This window comes from Pyrgilauda ruficollis, unplaced genomic scaffold (genome assembly GCF_017590135.1).
Source record: "Pyrgilauda ruficollis isolate IOZ18807 unplaced genomic scaffold, ASM1759013v1 scaffold27, whole genome shotgun sequence".
NCBI classification, from domain to species: Eukaryota; Metazoa; Chordata; class Aves; order Passeriformes; family Passeridae; genus Pyrgilauda; species Pyrgilauda ruficollis.
The window spans coordinates 4,043,512-4,060,428 of record NW_024524044.1 but is presented as its reverse complement, the minus strand read 5'-3'; the positions used below and the strand labels follow the sequence as shown (position 1 = coordinate 4,060,428).

The following is a 16,917-nucleotide window of genomic DNA, read 5'->3' as shown; positions in this document are numbered from 1 at the left end:
GTTTAATCTAGTACTTACCACATATGAAAATGTATTGAATAGTGTTTTGCTGTATCCAACAGAAATACTACTGGATATATTAAAACTTGGACTTTTTGCAGCAGGAACTGTGCATTCCAGCCTTTAAAAAACAAGGAAAAAATGGGATTACATTTTTTTTCTGATTGATTTTTTCATATTAAAATAGAACCACTTCAAAGTCATAATAATGGGGAATCCATACTAAACAGATCATCAATCTATGTGCTTCATGGACATTTCAGAAATAATAGCTAGAAGAACTGTAGCTCTCTTCCTTAATAATAAATACAAATGCTGTGGACTTTATAATACTTGGCCACAGAAAATAATTTTAGTAGAGCATATGCATTTCAGAAAAAAGAAGCATGACAGAAAAAACAGATACCTCTATTCAATGGCTGATCGATTTTTAAAAATTTTCCTTTAATATCAAATTTTGACAGACAATAGCATTAGAAAAAATGAATTGTATACACAAGTTTGTTGAAAAAAAATTAAATATTACCAAAAATTAAACTTGAACTTCTGCAGCAGCATGTGTCAATGTATTATATTACATTCACATAGTCTCATATATAATCTAGTCTCCTTAAATCATCTTGTTTCCATTGAGACTGTTCAGAACAGCAGCTAGGAGGGTGCTCAACACTTCTGGAGCACTTGCTGGAGTATCTGCACTGCTGTGTATGTGAACAACAAAGCTGTGCCACGATTTGTGCATTGCTTTGGTGGGAGAGAGAGGCTATTCACTGAACTTGTATTTCTGCAAGATAACAATCACAGTAACCTCTGTCTTAAACATAACCCATTATCCCTGTGTCTCAGATACTTATTTCTGAGGAGGAGGAGAGGTGCAGTTGAGGGTCATAAGCCTCTGGATGACGCAATACCTGCATCTTCTCACACTTCTCTCCAGCAGCTTTACAGATCAGGAAGACAGAGGTGACACAACTTAGCCCAGCAGGATCCTGGCCAAAGGAACTGCCTCCTTTTCAAACCTTTCAATAGATTCATTCTTGCCAGCTTTAACAGATGTTGAACAGCATTTCACAGACAAATCAGAAAAGGAGCTGCAGGAGCTATTGCCATAAAGTGGATATCTCCATTTTGAGCATTGTTTTTCTTGGTGAGTTTATTAAACCATGGGATTTCTTAAAATTTGAAATTTTAGAATCAGAGATGATACTTACAGGCTGAATGTTTGTATTTGCAAAAAACTCCACACCACATAAAGAACATCTGTATAAATGGAAACTAATATTTTAGGTTTCTTACCTATTTTTGTTGCTAGATTTTGCTTCCAGAGGACAAATTTGTCCTCCAATATGGATTACTGTATTTTTTAATTCAAATCTATTATTTTTGCTGAATCCAAAGTCCCATCCACATAGGGTCAATTTTGTCCCACCTTCTATGGGAGCGCTGCTTGGGAGAATCTGTTAAAAAAATACTGTGTTAGTTGAATCAGGTTTTCTTGAACTTCACTTGGAGCTAAAGAATGGGCAAAGGAATAATTTTAGAAAAGCATTTCTTTTGGTAGACTATGTCCTAGCATTCATCTTAATTGTTCTTCACCTTTCATTTGTCACATTATGAGCTTTCTATGACAGTAGCAATAAATAACAAAACCCATACTAGAAAGCTTTGAAAGATAGTGTTTAGGGGCACTGAACAAGCTGTGCATTGTAATAGTCTTTTAAATCCTGCAGTTCTTGTCTTTCACATCTTATTTCTGGTGTGTTAAACATACAATATACTTATTTTGTTAGAAGCTGAATGCTGAACACAAAAGAGCCCCCAAATGACCGTTTTTTGCCAGCTTGATGAAAGTTGGGTTCAGAGAGAAGTAGCTTCAAAGACACCCTAATCCAATATTGCGTTGACTGTGATAAAGTTAACACAACTTCTGCTATTCTTTCCTTAAACGTTTTACATTTGGTCACCTCTAATTCCAAGTTAAAAATAAACTGCCCCTCAGAAACACAGACAATCTACAAAGGAAATACTTTTTTTTTTTTTTTTGTGTGTTTTTTTTTGTGTGTGTGTGTGTGTGTGTGTGTGTATGTGTGTATTGTAAATTGTCCTGTAAAATATAACAATGGTGGGAAAAACGTAGGAACACTATAGAAGTCTTACAAAACTCAGTAAAAGTACCGGTTAGTACTGTCAGTAAAAAACCCCCAAAAACTACCAAAAAACCAACAAAAAAGAAAATACATTAGTTCAGGAATTATGAGGACTTTCAACAGTACTGCCCAATTTTGCAAACATACCAGTACCACTAGACAAACAAAAAAGAATGAAAGGAATGAGAGACTGAATTTATACTTGTGATTATAGTGCCTAAGTATCTTAATGCTTTAGTGATAATAATTTTACCCCTAAAATGCAATACAGCTGTGTCCTTCAAAGGACCCGGCTTAATTTTCAAGCTGAAAGGAAAGTGTTTGAGTGATACATGGCTATTATTTCATCTGGAAATCCAGTAAGACAGCACATTTCTTTTCAACTCTCTTGTAGCTATACTTCAAGACTCTCACAAATGAACTATTGTAGATAGAAAGGCAGCTGAAGAATACTTCAAAAGAATTATACCATATACTATATACGGGGAAATTTACTGCCCTCGTTAGAAACCAGACAAAGAGTCTGACTTAAAATGCACTGAAGCCAGGAGGAACCTTTTCTGTTTTAAAGAGCTTTGAATCAGGTCTCAAGGAGCAAAGAGGGAACCTATGCAGGAACAGCATTTTTTTACAAATCCGTAAAAAAGGAGTGATACTCACACAGCCCCAGACACACAACTGCAGCTATGAGCTCGGAGCCATTCTGCGCCCATGAAATCTGTGCTATTCCCAAGTTTAACTTTTCCTTGTTTCTTTGGAGTTTTCTTCTTCAAAATCTGGATTTGACTTCAGATTCTAGTTTTCTACTCTGCTCAGTATCTCAGCACATTATCTATTTTTGAAATAACAAAACCCTAGCAGAAAATGAAATTGCTCTGTGGGAGTACAGCAGGTCCTGATGTTTCGTACAATGCACTGACATGTGGCATTTGAAGAGTTTGAAATGTAATCCACCAGTTAGCAAAATATGGGCTTCACAAAGCCATACAGAACAAAAACTGAAGGTACTGAACATGTTTTTAGTGATCTTACATGGCAAAAGAGACTTGTGACAGTAACCTGTGTGCCTTAATTGAGAGGTAGCAAGTATTTAGTACGTTTTGTCGACAAATTTAGGAGGCAACACCTCTAAGTAGATACCAAAAAATAAATAAACAAAATCTTAAAGATTTGTTTTTAAGTTCTACTGAACTCCCCTGTTTTTATTCAAGATTTTTGTTCCATTTGTTCTGTATGATGAGATGTCTGAAAATCAAATGTAGTTTTCCAGACTTTTTCTTGAGTGTTGACAAGAATGGACAGTGAACCTCCTGGTCTCTGAACTGAGTGTGTAGGCCTCTTCTATGTACTTACATTGCACTGGTAGTAACAGAAAACAATCAAATCAGTTACAAATGCTATGAAATGCAGGATTTAAAAAATATTCTGTTATCTCCACTGATAACATCGAGCAAGTCCCGTTATTCCGCTGGTCTCTGAACTTTTGGTTAAGGGAGAAAGTTAATTTTGTTTTTGGAAAACTTTAAAGCATTGTGTTTCCCTTTTATTTATGTTGACAGCTAATGTCCACTTCTATACTTAATATATTTTTGGAAGAAAATACCTATTTATTAAAGTTTCATTAGCCCATTCATTTTAATTCAAAGACAAGAGCAAGCACCCGTGAAATTCCCAGCAAAGCCTCCAACCTAAACAGGCAGCAGGAGGCCTGATGCTCTTGATATATCTGATACAAAAGCCAGCTAAAATGACTCACTTTAAAAACAACAACAAACCATGTCAGATTTTTAACCACAACAAAGAATCAGAAGGGAGACCAATTTATTTCTTCTTTTACATCCTTCACCTTTTAGCGTGACCTGAACGCCACACACAGATTCCTGCAATTTGTTCCAGCACCAAGTGATCTCCGAGGAGAGTCCCTCCTGGCTTCCCTCTAGAAGTGCTCGTCCAGGCTGATGAAACTCCTCATTGTTGGCAGAGGCAGTGGATGGGAGCACACTGGGAGCTGGGCTGTGCAGGGGATGTGTCCTAGTGTCTGCCCTACTATGCTGTCCATGTCTGGGCAGACTTCACTGCTCCTCTCCAACCCACAGTTCCAAGGGAAGGTGCTTAAAGCAGGGGAAAGAGACAAAGGATCCGCAGGACTACATGGGAAAACACTGGCCTTCTCCTCTGCCATCCCTCCTGTGAGGAATTTTTTTTTTTCCCATTGTACACCAGTCTGTGTAATAACCTGGGAAAACATCACTGAAGACTCAGTTAGCTAACATCCACTGGACCAGACCCTCAGGGAGCAATCTGCTCCCCTCAGGTTAAAGTGATCATATGACATATCTCAAGCAATCTGTCCCTCTGAAAGCTGCAAAATATTAGGGAGAGGTTTGGACTGAATTTCAGTTACTATGCAAAGCAGGTCATCCTCCGTTTGTTAGGAACAAAACTAGCTTGTTTCTTACATTTTATGCATGTGAGTTTCAAGACAGATCAGAAGATGATGAATAATCTGTTTTATATTTTTTTCAGTAATCATGTTAAATGTCATGGTCCAGTAGAGCATGAAATTTGTCTTAACAGCTAGCAATTCAATGGATTTAAGTATCCAGCTGCATTTTTTTTTCCTTACAAGCCTTCTGGAAGCAACTTCTACCAACATCAGCATGCAGTAATTCGAGATTCACTTTAAGATCCATCAGTGTCACAGATCCATATTCATTACAGGGGTAGACTGGGCTTGTGCTGAGCTGGCTGGGCTGAGCCACATGGGGAAGGGAAGCACCTACCCAGCCCCATGCCCGAGGTGTGCTCCCCTCCCAGCACTTCACAGGGCCTGCAGAGGTGGCTGTGGGGGACACACCTCTTGGTCTAAGTGCCTGTGCACGGGCTCCAGGCTCTTGGTTCTTAAAACTGTGGAGTGAACACATTCAAAACTGAAATTAAAGAGGGCTACATGAGTTCAGCCCCTCTGAAAATCAGAAATTAAGCAGTTTAGGGCCTGGGAAATATTTTTTGAGCTGTGGAAATATACAGCCACTGCTGGAAAGTTTGCAAATTAAAAAACATTAAGGATCCTTGAGTTCTAGAAAAGATGAAACAAACTGTGGAGGATAGGTGAGTACTTTGGCCCTGCAGAGGTACAGAAAAATATAAAAGAGCTAATTCTTACTGCATACCTTTGACTTGGTGAGTCAGTCTCATACAGACTAAGGCTGGAAAGGATTATTTTACTATCTAATATAACCATTTTGAAAACATATTATTTTTGTAAAAAGGAAAAGTAAACTGTTCACATTACACATTAGCAAGTTTTGTGCATCTCCTTTGCCCTAAGTAAATGGCCATAGAATGCAGGCAAACTGCCCCTACCCCTTCCATTTTCCATCCATTTTGGGTTTGATTCCTATAAGTCTTCATTATTTTTTCACTGAATTTTGCCTGCGTTAATCATAAATTTTGTGTCTGAAAGGTGAAGATGGAAAAACCCAACCCTGTAAACACGCATTTCTATACTTCTTTCTAGATTAATAGCAGTTTTGTCTTAAACATTAAAACTTAAAAATATTGTTGTATGTGAAATCATATGCCTGGATGAAAGAAATACATTATTTATTAAAACCCATTTTTTTATCCCTTTCTAAGAGTTTGGCATATCAAACTTTCATGTCTGTTTGTAAGTTGTATTCTAATAAGGGAAAATGTATTTTTAACTACAGGATGTAGTTTAAATGCACTAACACAAGTGACTGTGTTAGTAAATGCTACCAGAAAGTTTTACGCTTGTCCTTCCCTTAGATTTCTAGTCCATCAACTGCCCTACAAACCTCTACCTTCAGAGTCATGTCACACTTCACATGAGAAGATTTGGTCCCACATACAGTACAGACCCTGCATTAACCATGGCTGAATTAAATCTGGGCTGAGCCAGTGCAGCTCTCTGCTCATCCGTGCCTTGTTCTCACACACCCTCGATGAGCTCTGGCTGGCTGGCAGCAGCCTCTGGCTCCCCTGTCCCGGGGGTGCAGCTACAGGCTTGTTCCTTGTTGGTGCCAAGTGGACCCACAGGAAGAAGGAGCCAGCCAAGAGACATTATGGAAAAAAACTTCCCAGGAGCTTGGGTAGGGGAAAGAAGGGAGTTTTCTCACAAAGAAACACCAGGCTTTCTTTCCTCCAACACTGGAGCCAGCACAGGGATGGATGAAGAGTGGGAGCCAGAGACCTCCTGTGCTGGATCAGGCTGTGGTGGCTCTGGGCAGGAAGTGCTTTCCTCCACTTTTGTCCCTGAGAGAGGCCTAAGAGGAGGGATGCTCCTTTCTGTGACTGGCTTTCATGTCAGACCCCTGCCAGGCTGGCTCAGACCCATCTTGTTTCCCCATCAGAAGTCCTTTGTAGGGCTAAGGGTCTCCCAAGGCTGGTAAGGATGATCAGACAAACCTGTCCATCCGTGAGCATCTCAGCCCACAGTACTCAGGGAGCCCATGTGCATCCAGTCAGAGGATTCATGGACATCAAGGCTGAGGGGAAGTTGAAGAAAGCTGACAATTTATCATGATTACACGAATAGAAAATATTTACAGAGTGCAGACAGTTCTTCCCTCAAGAGATAAAATGTGAGAAGTCCACCACTTTACCTCATAAACCCTAGGCAAGCAGGTGTCCTGGGTCCAGGTGTTGCTGGGGCACTCAGAAGACCTGAGGCACTGCTGGCCGCACCAGCCACACTGCATGAAGGCTGGTGCCAGCAGGCACTGGCTGCAGGACCTGAAGTGATGGCAGCCTGGCCCCTTCAGAGGGATCTTTGTTATCTGTCGATGGAGAGACATGATGCATACATCCTTTTAATACATGCACTAAGTGGAAAGGAGAATCTCTATTTATGCATAGCATGCTGGTGCTGCTCAGATTTCAGATGTGCAAGCCACAGTTCGACTTCTCTTTAGCTCAGTAATTATAGGATCTTATAAGTAATTTAACTGACATGATTTTAAATTCGCTTGGGAGAAACCCTAAAGGCATCTTAATGTTATATACAGTTACTACCAGCATCTGGTGTTTACAGCAAGATAGCATTTTTTGCTGATGGAGAAAGAGAAGAGCAGCGTGCTCCTCCCCGTTCTATATCTCAGTGTGCCTTAGTTTATGCAGTGTATCTCAGTATGCCTTACTTCATACATTTGTAAAAATAGGCATGATGGCTATTTCAGCTTTGGTGAGGCTGTATTAGTATCTGTGGCACACTTCCAGCATGTGGCTGCCCATGTACTTGTTTTTTAACACCTACCATCAAAAACCCCACACTTTATCTAAAATACAAGTTAAAATTTATATTACTTAAAATATCAGGATAGTTATGAAATAGTCACTCTAAACATGTAAGAATTATTTTTTGTCAAAATATTAAAATCAATATATAATTACATTACTATACATTACTATATAAGAGCATAATATTTCTTTATACTTCAGGACCTTCCTTAAATTTATTTTTTACATTTTGTGAAGATCACTCTTATAAATAACTCATACATTTCTAGTAAATGATTAATAACAATCTTTATGGCTGATGTATTTCTGTAAGTCCTTATAGAATTCAAGGGGTCAAATTATTGCTTACGATTATGGTTTAGGATTATCCGTAATATTATCTGCTGATGTTTTAAACCTGTTCTTCAATGCATATCTACTTATGACAATAGCATATTTATGATAGCTCTTCATTTTTTATTAACTCTTTGTAGACTAAATGCTAAAGCTATTTTCAAGCCTTACCGACTTACTGTTTTAAAGACATTCATGTAACTCTAGCACATGCAACTGTCCTTAAAAAGTTACAATGCTATTACACAAACCAAGAAAAGCCAGGAAACTGAGCACCATTCTTTTCTTAAGCCATTGTGTGTTTTGTCTTTGCAAGTACTTGAATTAGGGACAGTTTTCAGCCTTAAAATTTGCATTTCCTGGCTTTTGTTGGTTTATATCACCAGCTCTTACATTATTTAAGCATTTCTCAATGTTAGGCTGCCAGTTTGTTTAGCAGGGGAAAAAATATATCTATCTTGGAGGAATCTTGCACCCCCAGTGTTCCGAGGGATTGGCAGGGCCATGAGGATGCAGTGCAGAAAGCAGCAGTGTGAACAGAGGCTTACACAGTGCACAGGAGGATTAGACTATGAACCACTCACCTTCTTCCCAGTCACTACCAGGGTATAGCCATCATCTGCTAATGAATTCTTGACAACAACCTGGGGAGAGATGGGGTGGGAGTCTAGCTGAAAGCTGACATGTGGAGTTGTGGATTCTGAACGGGAAACCACTATCTAAGAAAGAAAGAAATTTTGAAAATCAGCAGGCAGTATGTAACCCAAATGCATGCTGCTCAGCTGTCTCATGTTCTCTGCTTGCATTAATTACTTTGCATTACATTGCATAATATTTTGCATAATGTTCCATCATAATCTGATTAAAGTGCTATAAAATCTACTTTATTTAATACAGCAAAATCATGGCCGTTGGAGGATCCTCAAAATACACCATATGTATTAAAATATGCAGGAGTCACTGCATGTTTCCTAGTCCTTCAATTTCAGGTATTTATACATCATCATAAAAAATGAAGATAGGTCATTTACTCAGCCCTATACATTTAAGAATGAAGAATTTTATCTACAACGTCTGTTTAAAAGAATCTTAAAACTCCAGGTCTTCAGAAGTCAAAAACATTTCCTTCTATTTTCACTTTGGTCCTTCAGTTTGAAGAGCAAACTTTACCCTGTGTCAACAGCCTCTGGTCGTGCTGCACGTGGGGCAGTTGGATTGCGAAGCTACGTCAGGCACTGCAGGTCGCTGCTGTGGGCACTGCCCAGAGCCACGAGTGCCCAGAGCTCACCAGCCACAGCTGCCCAGATGGATATTGCTCTGACAAGCTCCTTGCAAGGTTTCCTGGGCATCCTGAGCTCTGGCTCCTGTTGGTTTCTGTGTGAGCTGGGTGTCCAGGACTGAGCATTCAAAGCACTTCTTAAATTACAGGGAACGGTGGAGGATCCTTTAGGAGATGCTCCAAAACAGGAGCCTAATTTAGTCATCCTGAGTCCCCTTTGCTAAAGCCTTCTCTCTCTCTCCCTCTCTCGATTTTAGGAGATCTTAGGAAAATTAGTCACGCCAGTATGAAATTCCCTCACTACTCATCTCTCTGCATCTTGAGTTACCTAAATTCTTCTGAGAATCTGGGCCCATTTCTGCAAACACACGCCTAACTTTACTACTGTAACTTTGTTGACTTTAACGGGATGAGTCATGGCTGTTAAGCAGGGGCATAAAGCATCTGCAGATCGGGGTGGATATTTGATAGCAAGATTTTATAGGCTTGGGCCTGCAATGCAGAAGGATGTGCGCCCAAATGTGATAGCATCAGGCAACAAAGGCAGAGGATTGTTTACATGAGGGAAGATCATGTTCATGTTTCAAAAGCTGTATCACGTGTAGTTTACTTAAGGAATTTAGATAATCAACATTTGCTGAGAAGTCAGGATTCAATGGGGTTCATTATTTAAAAAGATTGAAGCCATTCTGGAAATAACTTGTATGTCAAATGTTTCATTTTTTACTATAATGAAGCTTTTCTTCTGACTCCGAAGGCAGAATCAGAACAGCCAGGACATTGACTTACACAATTTCACTGGCTTTTCACACTGCCAAGGGCTTTCAACAAGATGGCTGACTCCAAAACTAGACTTAGAGATGCTGTAATTATAGCTGCTGTTTTGATGTAATTCAAGACTTAAATAAAATATATGAGCAGTTAATTTATGCCGATAACTGTTTCACATCCCAGAGGTATTTATAGTTTGGGGTTGCAATAGGCTTTATTTCTTTAAAAATGAAACTGGTTTTGTTACGAGCTTTGCTATGGATTTATTTCACAGCACAGAAAGTACAGATTTTAGAAATCAATAAAGTATGATCGTTTCTGGTGACACAGAAGTATGGTCTCTGACTCAGTGTAATAGGGCATGAGCTCTGTTTTTCTATTCAGGACAATGAAAAATAGAATGGACTGGAAAGCTGCATGAAAAACCTTGATTAATGTTGGCATTATGGGGAGAGGTAGCACCACAGCTGCAAATACCTTTTTAGTTGATCATTAGCCGTGTCTCATCTCGAATACCCACTGCTATAAAATGCTAAGAATTCTTTTCCATCATTAATCCGGGCTTCCTCTTATTGCCAAGCATTCTTTCTGATTGAGCCACAGTGTTAACTCTTTAAACACATCTGCATTCCAACCTCAGAGCAATACATGAAAATTTGGATTCCATCTCTACAATCTTGGAAAAATTTCTCGGTACTTTAAACACTGACTGACCCTTATTTTACTGAGGTTGATAGTCAAATCACCTGCTCAAAGCCCAAGTGAGTAGACTTTGACCTCACAACATACAGGGAGCTCGGATTACACTTCCTAGCTCATGGAATGAAAGTTTGGATTTTGCTTAGAACTAATCTACCAGACTACAGTGCTGCTATAACAGATACTAGATGCAAAAATGTTCCTTTTGGTCCATAGAACTGTGTGATTTTTGCACACATCAGCCCAGTCCTTGAAATTCTATCTTACCCTTATCCTACATAATCCTGAAAAAAAAAAGCAATTTGAAGACATTTTCTACAGCAGGAGGAAGAGGCTACTTAAGACTCCAGTGTCGTTCTCATAAAGCTCTGATTTTTATAGCTTGGAACTGAGCTGGTATGTGTGCAGCATAAATTTCATCTGTCATGGACACACCAACATACAGGGACCACTACCATGAAAATGGTTCAGCACTACAGGAGATTTTCCCTCTTCAATGCCTATAAAATCCTGGGGGTTTTCAGGGTGTCTTTTTTGTGAGGGGGAGAGTGGGTATTGGATTTTTTTGTTTTATTTTCATTTGAGTAATTAATTTATTAACCATGCATTTCTCCAGAGCTTATTTCCATGCCTCCACTCAAGCAATTAGGAGTGAGGGAAGGTCTAGCACAGATAATTAACCAAAGGAGAACAGACATTCGTAGTCAATGGTCACTGACTGCAATAGTAAGAAGTCACCAGAGGTGTTCTACAAGCTGCCTGTGCTGGGGTCCATACTGTTCAATACACCCATATATGAGTTAGAAAAGTGGTTGAGCAGTCCAGTGATAAAGTTTTGTGATGATCTGGAGGTATTCAAGGTGGTTAGGATGAGGACAGACTATGAAGGATGGCAGAAGGACTTTACAAGACAGCATGTCACAGCAATAAAATGGCAGGTGAACTACAACAAAGAAAATTAACTTAAAGAAGTATATCTTAGATAGTTATCTAACTGCTTAGAAGCAGCTGAAACCAACCTAATAAAAACTTAGAAATTATTAGAAAAGGATTAGAGAACAAACCACAAAAACACCTTGATATCATATAAATTCATGGTTTACTTGAAACTTAAAGCTTCTGTGCAGTTCTACTTGCTTCCTGGCAAGAAGGAGCATGTTAACAAGGGGAAAAGCTCAGAGAAGGGTAACAGAGATAATCAAAAGGCTGTAATGAACCATGATTGAGTATGGTACGTGTGGAATGTCTATGATAAAGGAATAGAGAATCATGAGGGGATAGAGACCCACCATATACTCTCTTCTACAACTGCCCAAAAGGGGCTGTAGCCAGCTTGGGGTTGGTCTCTCCTCCCAAGTAACAAGTGATAGGAAAAGAAGAAATGGCCTCAAGTTGCACCAGGAGAGGTTTAGATTATATTTTAGGGAACATATCTTCAGTAAAAGGGCTGTCAAGCTGCCCAGAGAAGCAGTTCAGTCTCTGGTGACTCAAAAAGACAAGTAGAAGTGACACTTAAGGGCATTATTTAGTTGTGGACTTGGCAGGGTTAGGTTAATAGTTGGACTTAATGATACTAGAGGTCTTTTCAGTCCTAAATAATTCTATTATTCCATGATTTAATTGTAATAAAAATTCTAAACACCACCAAAAGACAAAAAAACCCCAACTTGGGTTCAAGGCAAACAAAAGAATATGGCATCCTAGCAATATGTGATGACCTACGGTACTCCCTGCCAAGGAATAAGAATGCAAGAGAAATGCATATTTAAAGGTAAACTCCACAGGTACATGGAAAGAGCTAAACAGACAACAACCAATAGCTCAGGAAATTCCCAGAAGAGAAAATAGTTGGAGACTTGAAGCAGAAGGTAGCTACGTGTGTCTGGTCACTAGGCATCCACTTGTCAATACCACTGGAGACAGAGCACTGAGCTATATGGACCCTTCATTCAAAGCCCTGTGGCTCTTCTGATACCTTTTGAGAATCATGTTCAATATCAGTAACTGTGACAAACACAATATTTCTGTCTCTCTATTTAGAGAAAAACAAACAATTTTCTTCCAGCATAGCTCAGACTACTTCCATGAAATAGTTCCATGAAGATAACAGCCAACATTAATTAATTAACATATTAATGTATTCTTTATACTGGAAGTCAGTGATCACTTAGGCCCATGAACACTAAAATTATTAATTTAAATATGATTTCATTGTCATCAGCTAGTATTAATGTTAAATATGAAGATTTGAGTATAGGTTTGTCTGTGTGTAATATGGCAAATTAAGACTAATAACTTGAGTTGAAAACCAGCATGCAACAGCTTATTTTAAAAATCATTCTGATGCTCAGTTCTGCTAGTCAGCAGGATTGAATTACAAATGTTACTGTCTACATGTTGAAATATCTTCTGCAAAAATGAGAGGCCTTCTAAAAGGAATCCAATCTAAGTATCATATTGTTATTTTTTCCCTAGATGTCTGGCAGGTGTATGCCATTATCCAGCAGAAATAGGCTCAGGGTTAACTATATTGTGCAATGCCTCAAATGCCCTGGGATATGTAGCCTAGCCTTGCAAAGGGCACATATGTAGCTCTCTAAATGCTATATATCATTCTAATCCACAAAGAATAAAATGGATCTCTTCTGAAGAGTGTAAGCTTTTCTACTCAAACTGAATATTAAAACATATGTGCTCTCAAACCAGTTATTCAGCACCAGGTGTTAATTTTAATTTGGCTACATGGATTTTGCATTATGCAGTGTTTGATACCTTTTTTCCCTGGGAGAATCAAGATACATTCTTTACCACAGAAAGAACTGCTATCATAAATGCCAAAAGTTGAGCTACTGATATGAAAATGCTACTTATCAAGAGTTTGCCACAGTTTTCTGTTGGCTTAAAAATGAAAGATGGAAGGATTGCAGCTACTCACATTCCTACAAATTCTTGTGTGCACAGTTTGCATTAAGCCTTAAATAGGTCAAGTCTTGAAAAGCCAGAAGAATTTCTGGGCCCCTGAGACAGGACAACAGTGGGCACTGAGGACAGCCTTTGCAATGACTGCATGGGCATCCTGTCGCTCTTTCCTCCTCCAGGCTCTGTCAGGTTTCAAGTCCATGGTCATATATTTCTTGACCTTCTTGCACTTGGTTCAAGTGCAATATGGCTTGTCACTTGCACGAGTGGGTTTTATTTGTCTAGAGGGACAGGAACTGGATCAAGAGGAGTTTGATAAATTCAAAGGTGCATAGGGCTTCTAGTACGCTACAGTACAAACTGGATTTGACTGAGCACAGTGAAAGATGCAAAGCTCTGAATTTCCTTGCTCTGTGTCATCTCATTTTGCTGACAGGCACCATGGCTTTGAGTCTTGATTCCTGGAGTGGTGAGGTCTTGCTGCTTTGCTGTTTGCTAGAGGAGAGCAATGTTGAAGACTTGGCTCTCTTGCTGAATTCTGGGACAAATTTTCCCAATCCTTGAGTGCAGTTACAAATAAAAAGCAGATGTGATGGGTTTTTTTCACTGATTTCTGTAGTACACATTATGTTTCCTGGCATGAAGTCTATGAAAGCAGCTACAACACATGCTAAGTTCTCTCTTTTTGGGGAAATGAGATGTGTGTTAAAGTTTGGTTGTGGTGTTTGTTTTTAATCATAAGTATTCCTGGGAAATGAGTGTGATTATCAAGTGTTCTGTCTACTTGGATGTGAAAGACAACAGATTTGTGCTCAGTGTGTGAGAACTTCCCAAACCATTGATTTTTGAGTGCCCCATTCCTATTCCTCATCAACCAGAATCAAGGCAACAAAAGAAAAGACGAGGCAGCAGGTTAAGGAAACCCTAAAAAGCTCTTTATCATTCAAAGCAAAATGAAATTATGAAAGTCATTGTTACAGCATTCCACAGAGGAGAAAACAAAAATAAATTTAAAAAACAGTAAGCAAAACTGAGGAGAAAGGAGTCCATAAATGACTACTAAGTGCCAAATATGGGTGCAATTTCCAGCTCAGAGTATCTCTGGGCCACTAAGTGCCAGGAGCTGGAGGGTACTTAGAAAGGTATGACTGTGTGCTTCTACTTGCCTAATACCTCTCCCTTATCCATCTTAGCCCCTGCCAGAACTCTGCTCCTTGAGTCTTTACTATAACCCCACATAACCTTTCTTAGCAAAAAGTCTGGTTAGAAATGCTGGGATATAATGGTTCTCTAGAATAAGGCTTACATTAATCTGTACTGTTGCATGTCTAACAAGTGCAGAGAGCCCCCTGGGAGGATGAGTGGCCTGTTGCCTGGTGTGCAGTACTCCAGCAAGGCCTATCTGTACCATCACACTTTGGTTTTTGTGCCCAAAGGCATTTTCTGTCCAGAATCTGTTCAGACATGACAGCGCATTACCATGTTTTGCTAATGCTTGGCTCTTCAGCTAGAGCTGGCTCATGCTCAGCCAGATGGGACAGGGCTGCAGCCAGCATGTGGCTGATGGCACCTCAGAGTCTGTGTATGCCCAGGGGAAGACCCTTTCCTCACCTCCAGAAGCAGCAGGATGGATGGATGTCCCACTGGTCCGTGAAGATGAGAGGGCCGGTGGTGGGGTGCCCCATTCCACACTACTGCTGCCCCCCTGTGCACTGAGCTTCACTGGCACAGTCAAAGTGGCCCTGCTGCCAAAATTGCATCTATAGAGAGTGGTTGCCCGTTTTAGCTGCGAAACATACAGTGAAAACTTCTCTAGTCCCCTCTTCCTCAAGAAGGTCACCAACAAGCAGTTGTGGTGCTTTTGCTGGGGTGCTACATTGCTGAGGCCAGCTCCAGGTGTGGGGGCACCTGCACTATTCTGCTTCCAAACATACTCTCAGGCTGAAATCCAGCCTCTGCTACATCAAGGGCATTGATGCCTTGTTCATTATTATGGCCACACCAAATGTGAGCTTTTAAGAATAAATCTTGGTAGACATTCCCATATCCCACACTTCCCAGAGCTACCACAAAGATTTCCCCTTCCTGAAGAACTCATTTCATCACCACTCTAAAAACACTCTCTGAAATAATGCCAATTTTAAGTAGAAAAAACCCAAAACACCTTGAAACCAAGAAGGAAAAAAAAAATATCTCAATATATCATGGAGTGGGTTTTTTTCCCCCCAAACTATAATTTCCCAAAATACTGGCTGGTAATATAAGTCTTTTCCAGTTGTGAGTTGTATTCTCAGAGTAGCTTGGTATGAGCAGAATAAGTCCGCTTAACACCAGCTGAAAATATGATTCCCTGAGCTGTAGCAGTGTGACTGGGTGCTGTTTTCTAATCAAATCACCACTGTGAAATACCTGATTCACTTTGCACCCAACAGCTGTAGTTACAGTCTGTGTTCCCAGTCACAGTCTGAAAACAAGCACAATAAGAAAGGCTGAAACAGCTGCAACTTCTCAGCAGAAAAAAAAAGAGAAGGGGGAAAAAAAAGTTTGTTGTCAGGCTCCAGCTTAGGAAGGAAGTAAAACCATTTTTCTTTTCTGTCTCATGCATGTCAGCTGTCTTAGAAAAATTATTACTGGTCTGTTTGGTAACAGAAACTCCACAATATTTAGTAAAGTACAAACTCCAATCTATTCATGGCCAAATACAGATCTGACATTTCTGAGGCAGCCAAAACACGCTCAGTATGTGAATGGGCTGCAGTACTTTTCAGGAGAGATCTGGAATTCACCTCATGGCCCTAATTATCCTCCTTAGAAGAACACATGCATCTTCTGTATTTGGACCATCCAGATTGATTTTATTTTAGTTCCAGATTTTGGCTGAAAAAAAAGAAACATTTAGTGAAGGAGGCTATATTTATTTTCCAGTATTAGTGCTTTCCAAAGCTGTTCAAGTGAATAATTCTATTTTGTCAAACTAAATGCAGAAAACAACAGGTGAGTATTCCTTGGTTGGATAAAACATACCTACTTTTGCATTCTGATTATTATCTGTTTATTTAGGAAGCTTTTTTAAAATAAGTAAAATGTGGGCTGTGTTCTGAGTTGGGTTATTGGTAATGCTGTAAGCTTTGGGGGAATCACTTGTAAAGTTAGGAACTATTCATTGTGATAAATCCCTAAATACATCAAAACCCCAGAATCTGGTAGCCATCACCTACAGAAGGAAAAACATTCATGTTAAATCTGTTGAATTTTGCAGCAATGCTGTGCTATAGCCACGAAGTAAAGAGATAAAAATACATGGAGACAGAAGTAGAGTTGGAGACAAGAGGAATGCAGGAAGGTAGAAAGTGATGAGTAAAAGAAAAGCAAAAGGAGATGGAAAGATGACAGGAAAGTGGAAAGAAAAAAAAGACAGACTCAAGTAGTTGGCTGCTGATCAAGTATAAACAAGTAAATGGGGGTATATGAGAAACATTTTCAAATACATTCTCTCAGGTTCAACAG

The 16,917-nt window shown here is 39.5% G+C and overlaps 1 protein-coding gene across 2 annotated transcripts in view; it reads right to left on the bottom strand.

Annotated features, from left to right (window-relative positions):
- Positions 1 to 16,917, bottom strand: part of MET (MET proto-oncogene, receptor tyrosine kinase) — an 86,603-nt gene that overhangs the window by 33,074 nt on the left and 36,612 nt on the right. For both annotated transcript variants that reach the window (XM_041471499.1, XM_041471498.1), the window contains 4 exons: positions 8,327 to 8,461; positions 6,776 to 6,949; positions 1,297 to 1,457; positions 19 to 121 (listed from right to left, as the gene is read on the bottom strand). In XM_041471499.1, coding sequence (XP_041327433.1) covers positions 19 to 121; positions 1,297 to 1,457; positions 6,776 to 6,949; positions 8,327 to 8,461 — 573 coding nt within the window. The remainder of the gene's footprint in view (positions 1 to 18; positions 122 to 1,296; positions 1,458 to 6,775; positions 6,950 to 8,326; positions 8,462 to 16,917) is intronic.